Source organism: Brassica napus, chromosome A6 (assembly GCF_020379485.1).
Source record: "Brassica napus cultivar Da-Ae chromosome A6, Da-Ae, whole genome shotgun sequence".
In the NCBI taxonomy this organism is placed as follows: Eukaryota; Viridiplantae; Streptophyta; class Magnoliopsida; order Brassicales; family Brassicaceae; genus Brassica; species Brassica napus.
The window spans coordinates 2,699,357-2,706,088 of NC_063439.1; the positions used below are offsets into that span (position 1 = coordinate 2,699,357).

The 6,732-nt window shown below is 33.1% G+C and overlaps 1 protein-coding gene across 1 annotated transcript; it reads right to left on the minus strand.

Moving 5' to 3' along the window:
* Window positions 1-3,349: 3,349 nt before the first annotated feature.
* On the minus strand, window positions 3,350-6,091 carry LOC106360412 (glutamine synthetase cytosolic isozyme 1-5). Its single transcript, XM_013800001.3, has 10 exons — window positions 5,731-6,091; window positions 5,452-5,491; window positions 5,274-5,377; window positions 5,121-5,169; window positions 4,911-5,017; window positions 4,545-4,632; window positions 4,216-4,419; window positions 4,075-4,128; window positions 3,790-3,987; window positions 3,350-3,692 (listed from the first exon to the last, which is right to left on the minus strand). Exons 1-10 carry the CDS (start codon window positions 5,811-5,813, stop codon window positions 3,546-3,548), a joined length of 1,074 nt encoding a protein of 357 aa, XP_013655455.1. The 5' UTR covers window positions 5,814-6,091; the 3' UTR covers window positions 3,350-3,545.
* Window positions 6,092-6,732: the final 641 nt, after the last annotated feature.

The window sequence follows — 6,732 nt, forward strand, 5'->3', positions numbered from 1 at the left end:
GGACGGTCAGTTTAAACTACGAAAATACTCTACGGCATGAAGGAGAAACGAGATTCGTCGTAATCGGAGAGATTACCGGCGAAGATAACGGCGGAACACGACCACGGTAGGGTTTTCGTCTTATCGCCTTCGAAATCGCCGTTGGAGAGAAACGGCGCTAGGGTTTCGTAAAATTGTGAAACAGTGAAAAAAATAGCTTTTATATGTCCGGTAAATGATCCGGTTAGGTTAAAACGTACATTGGTAAAATTAAAGGTTCGGTACGATGTGGACGACTGAAATATACGTCGTCCGTGTAAATTATTCAACAGACGACCGAAATATAAGTCGTCCACACCCTAAACATAACCCCTAAACTTATTTATCTAATTAAACACTTCATAAAATCAAATCAAACTTGAAAAGTGTTTACTATACACAGAAATAAACACATATTGGTGAAAACTAATTTTTGAAAAAAACATTTTAGTTTTCCAAGATCTAACCCTAACAATACATACAATACTACAACATATGTTTGCCAAACTCCTAAACCAAAGAATATAATGATACACTACTTCCACTCATCTATCTTCAAAACAAATCAATTTTATCATATCTTAATTTATATCACTTAAAACTGTTTATAATTACTTGATTTTTATTTTTCACGCATCAAAATATTTTTTACAAGATTTATAAATTATTTTTAAAATAAGCTGGTACCAGACGACTGAAGTTTCAGTCGTCTAGACGACTTCCAACAATTCAGACGACTCAGACGATTTACTGGGGCTATATTCGTAAAAATGGCTTCTGTTTTTTTGTTTGGTCACAAGGGACTGAGCTGTAATTTCACTAGGCTTTTAGGTTAGTTTTGCATTTGATTCAAGTTTGGGTATAGGTTTGGGATTAAAATCAAGTTGTGGGTTAGTTTTGGCAAAAACCCCTTATTTAAATTTTAGATATTTTCAACTTAATTTTGTTTCAAAGGTTGACGCTGCATTACAAAATCTGAAGTTAACAATACAGAAAACAAATATTATGCCGAAAACAGTGGACTAATAGGCCTAACAGATCTGAGCACAACACCAAATTAAACAAAAGTCGGTTTATTTTTGTCGGCAACAAAAGTCGGTTACATATGCTTTTTTCCTTGCGTTTATAATACAATTTCATTTTCATTTACTATTTTTTGCCTATTTTTTTTACTATTCACACTCATATTCCTAACCCTACGTATTATTTTCTCTTACTTGAGTTGTTTATGCAATCATAAGAGTATTTTGAGTAAGTTTTTAATGAAAATTCAAAAATTGACTGTTTAAAAAAAGTTCTCACTAGAGAGAGAGAATTTTCATGGTAAATGAAAATTCTCACTAAAAAATAAATCTCATTATATAATTTTTTTACTTTACTTGAACGATCATGGTAATATGTTAAGCATTTGCTTTGCTTTTTTTAATAAATGCAACATTTTTTGAATAATCCAAATTTTCATGGTTCAAAGGTTCTATTTAAAATTTTTGTCCTAGAGCCTATGATATGTTTAAGCCGGCGCTGACTATATCTTCACCCGAATGGTTCCCTGAAATAGGAGAGTTTCTAAAATCATAATGAATATGTACCAAGCAGTAACTCAAGGGTTTCAACCACATTCGATATGGAAATACTTACTAAAAGTGGAACAAAAGTGACTTCTGAATTGGACATTCAATTAATTGTTATTTTACCAGTTTATGTATTATTAATTTAATCTCCGCAAGTACTTGTGAGTTTATACTTTCAATTTGAGTTTATATATATTTCTATCTATACTATAAAGCAGAATCCCTTATAGGATTATGTCCTTAGTTTTTGAAAGTATTTACAAAAGAATATCATTTCCTTATTTTGATTTTTAAAAATTAATTTTGTCTAAATATTTTAGACCAATCGCAGGATTTATTGTCTAATCACTTTGCTTGCAGCAGCATTTATTAATCTATGTTTACTCCTAATGTTCTCTCTTTTAATTTCTTGACTGTTTCCTTTTAAAAATTTTAAAGACCATGTATTAACTACACTATATATATATGAACTTGGGCAGCATAACTTGTATTAACTAAGGAACTATATTTGAGCTTTCTTAATATTTGAGATTTTGCTTGACCAAAAACCTAGGGATTTCAAAAAATATTTTTGATTCAAAACTGGAAAATCGACTAACCTAATGCTATATATACAACTACAGCTAATTTAAGTTTTGTATCTCTTTTCCAAGCCGAAAATATCTTCTATTATGTAGGTCACCTCTTTTAAATAGGTGAAACGTTACAAAACATCATATATATATATATATATATTTTTGAGAATCTATATTATTAAACCATAGATAAAACATTTAAATTAATTTTATCCCTACATGTTTTATTATGAATTATGTACGTTTCAATAACTGATATATAATTATTTAGTGTGTAAAAGAAAAATATATTTTATATCAATATATTAAATGAATTACATATCATTCATTCATTGGTTCAACCGGTTAGTTTTAGGTTTTATCGGGTTTTTTGCAGGTTTTATCGGTTAATCGGTATTTTCTAAAACCCAAACATGATTACATATCAGATCATTGGTTTAGTGGTTTGACCACTAGTACGGATAAACGATGATTTAAATAAAAAAAAATTTAAGTAGAAATATTCCTATACATCAAATTAACAAAACTTTTGAAATATTGTTAATAGGATTTTTCATCACAAAATATCCCGCGCTTTCAAAGCAGGCGCGGGTCAAAATCTAGTGAAGACAACTTAGACAAGATTTATGTTAACATATTACAGTTATTGTTTCTACTATTCGACCCTCTAGCCTCTGTCATAAGTTAAATACCATTATATTCTTATAGATACCAACATGTTCTCAAGGTTTCTTGTAAGTGACGGTAGACTAAGCCGCGAGCTGCACCAAGACTAATTCGTGATCGAACATGCCAATTTAGTGGAGTCCTTCGCGCTCCTCTGTTACATGTTACACAGAAGGCAATCATACTTGACAAAGCTAATCACAAATTTTGATGAAAAGTGACCAAGTAAGGGAGCAGATAAACTTCCCATACATAGGCATGAAGTCATAGACATGCAAGAAGCTTCTCGTCTCTGCTAAAATAGTAAGCGCCTCTGTCTCAAATCTCTCACTGGTTACCTTCCTTCTGATCTCAATACCCGAGTTTTTATTTAGTCTCTTTTAATTCAAGATCACCAGTCCGTCTGTAGTAGGAATGAACCTTACTTGGATCACAAGTCTGATAATATATTTGAAGTATTTGCATAAGGTTACCAACTTAATACATAGATCTGCTGGAGCAAATTAATTAAGAGTATGCTTTAAAAAGTAAGAACTAAGAACCTTTATTTTCCCAATTCAATTTTGTTTAACACTAACAACTGAGCCAGGATAAACAAACAATAGGATCAAGACCATCCCATGAATTATTAGCAATAAAAAAAAAAGTCTCAAACCGAAATTAAACCGAAACATGAAGAAACAAAAGAACGTATGCAACAACTTCAAAAGAAAGCTTAGCCGAGGATGGTGGTTTCAGCTATCATGGAGGTAACAAGATAAGGATCCATATTAGACGAAGGTCTTCGATCTTCAAAATAACCTTTCCCTTCTTTCTCCGTATCTCTTCCCACTCTCACCGATGCTCCACGATCCGCAACTCCCTACTCCCAACAAAACCAAATTACACACATCAAGAAAGCTTGTATAAAGCATCACAAATCCAAAACTATATATTTGATTTTATTCAATATCTCATACCCAAGAGAACTTGTTGATGTCTGCGGTTTCATGCTTCCCAGTGAGACGCCTCTCATTGCCTTCACCATAAGCAGCAATGTGTTGTTTATGTTTCACTTCAAGCTTCCCTATTGCTTTCTTGATCAAATCCAATCCTCCTTCTTTCCTCATTGATTTTGTACTGAAGTTTGTATGAGCAGCTGCTCCGTTCCAATCACCCTAATCATAGATAACAACCTCAACTCAAACAAAAAAATCCATGGTAACTACAAAAAGAGAGTCTTGATGATCCATAAAATATCACACCTCGATTGGTTTGGGATCAAATGAGACAATCACGCCGCATATCTCAGTAATCCTCTGCCAAAATAAACACAAAATGATTCATAAGAGAAATACAAAAAAAAATGCTACTTAGTACAAAGATGGTGGCACTACTTTATTCACCTCAAGTATGTAGCGAGCAACCCATAACTGATCACCTGCACCAATACCAACAGTAGGGCTGATTTGAAACTCCCATTGACCAGGCATGACTTCACCATTGGCACCACCTATGCTTAAACCAGCGTAAAGACAAGCTTTATAGTGACCATCCACAATGTCACGACCAAAGGCTTTGTCTGCACCGACCGCACAATAGTAAGGTCCCTGTTTTCATCAAATACACACACACACACACAAAAGGGAGAGATATTCGATATCAGAGACATGTTCTTCATGTTAAGAGTTTTAGTCTATGAATTTTTATGGAGAAATGTTAAGTATTAGTGTACCTGAGGACCAGGAAAGCCACCAAGGGGCCAACCCAATGGCCACTTGACGTCTTTCTTAAGTAATGTGTATTCTTGCTCTATCCCAAACCTAATAAATAACACATCCAAATATCAACCCGAATTATAATTATGAAATTAACCAAACTAAGAATTATATATATTCATCAACCGATCGGTTATCAAATGTTTTCAGCGAACCGAAAGTTAAACTTAACCCGATATTAGTCATACCAAACCGAACTGAATCAACCACAATTTTCAAGAAAATAATTTTTGTAGACAATTAACAGATACTAAAATATATATTTGTCCTAAACCAAACCGGCTCCAAACCAAGACTCAAAGTGAAATATGGAATGATCTTACCAAGGCTCTTCAGCCTTCACATTGGGATGATCGAAGATTTTCACGGCTTTGTGCCTATTGTTGGTCGGGATTGGATCTCCTTTCGGTGTGTAAGCATCACACATCACCTGATTTAATTATAATTATTAAAGAAATTTTGAATTCATAAAATCCTCCAACAAAAAAAATAATCAGATGAATCTTTTGCTAAAGAAAATCAGATAAGCTTACGAGAATGTTATTCCCTTTCCTGAATGGGTCTTTAAAAATCGCCTGAGGACTTTTTTAGATTCATTTCAAAAATAACATTAAACAAACATAATAGTTAATAATAATAAGTTTTAATTCATTATACTTGAAAATAATTTATGTGAAGAAGATTACTATAGAATGACTTCACTGTCATCTCCGGCGGCTTGATTGGTGCTGGATCCATCGTAGTTCCATTTCGGAAGCTTTGATGGATCACTTACTGGTCCTGGTAATGTCTGTATTAAAAAAAAATTTTTTGATTATAGAGTTAAAATAAAAGAGAAAATAGTGTAAATATTATTATTCTTACCCTGCCTTTGCTTCTAATGTCCATTCCAGACCCACCGATCCTGTTCTCACGAAGACAAGAATAAAAACTTTATGTTGTTAACAGAGCCATGTAAGAACATGCGCATGCTTTGATTAAAAAAAAAATACGCATGCAGTAAGATCGAGAAATCTACAGAACAAAAAAAAAGATCGAGAAATCTAGATGAAATGCAGCAGTGTTCATGTCCAAAACGGGACATAGCAATCAAGAGATTAAGCAAACACAAAAGAGTGACATGATCAGGGAAAATGATCGAACCATATGTATTCAGCGATGATTTGCTTGGTGTCGAGATTGAGGTTCAGGAGATCGGAGAGTGGAGACATTTTTTCTGTTTCCATCAAGCCGAAGAAGAAGACGATCGAGTTATAATAATCAGTCTGAGGTGAGCATTGGCTCACTCTGCTTCGCTCACTCACTTTTTATATAGAAGCGGCTAATTATCCGGAGATCCTATTTTATTGTTGACCAGTTAAATATAATTATTTTAACATATTAAACAAAAAATTACAAAGCTAGCATTCTTGTGTATGTGTTTATTTTAAATATCAACTTTCCTCTAAATTATTAGACGAAATTGTTTACAAAATCAAAATATGAAATAACAGACGTAACAAGATTTGTGGATCATATTGCGGTGTAACAACAGATGCATTAATGATTTTAAAAAATACAAGAGGAACCGGTAGAATAGAAGAAGGGACGAGATGACATGTGTTAAAGCTTACGTCGGTAAAAGACACGAATCAGAGGCACAGATGTGAACACCCTTTTTCTTTGTTCCCACAGAAGATCTTTAACAGATAATAACACTGGCGTTTTAGCTCATTTACCTACATGCTAAAAAGGACTTATTCACTTTGAATTTGGCACGTATTAAAATTAGTATGATTTTGATGGTGGGTTAAATAAAATTTCGTGCTGAATTCAAAAAAAAAAAATATATATAAAAGATGTTCAATTAGTTATTGTTAAACTAAGTTTTTTTCGACAGTTATATTTAAATTAATGGCCTATACCTCCTTTTGAATAGGGATCAAATAAATTGTAGTTCATTTACAAACTACAGATGTTCATATATACCTAGATGAAGGCATGTGCCTAATTGAGAAATGATAAGCCTAGGACAAATGTGATGTGCTTAAACGGAGTATATCTATCTGTATGGTTCTTGTCAGCGTATCCTAGGCAAGATTCCTAAATGATTACGATTAGACATGTTCAGTTCTTGATTCGGAGGTGGTATCAAGATTTGATGAA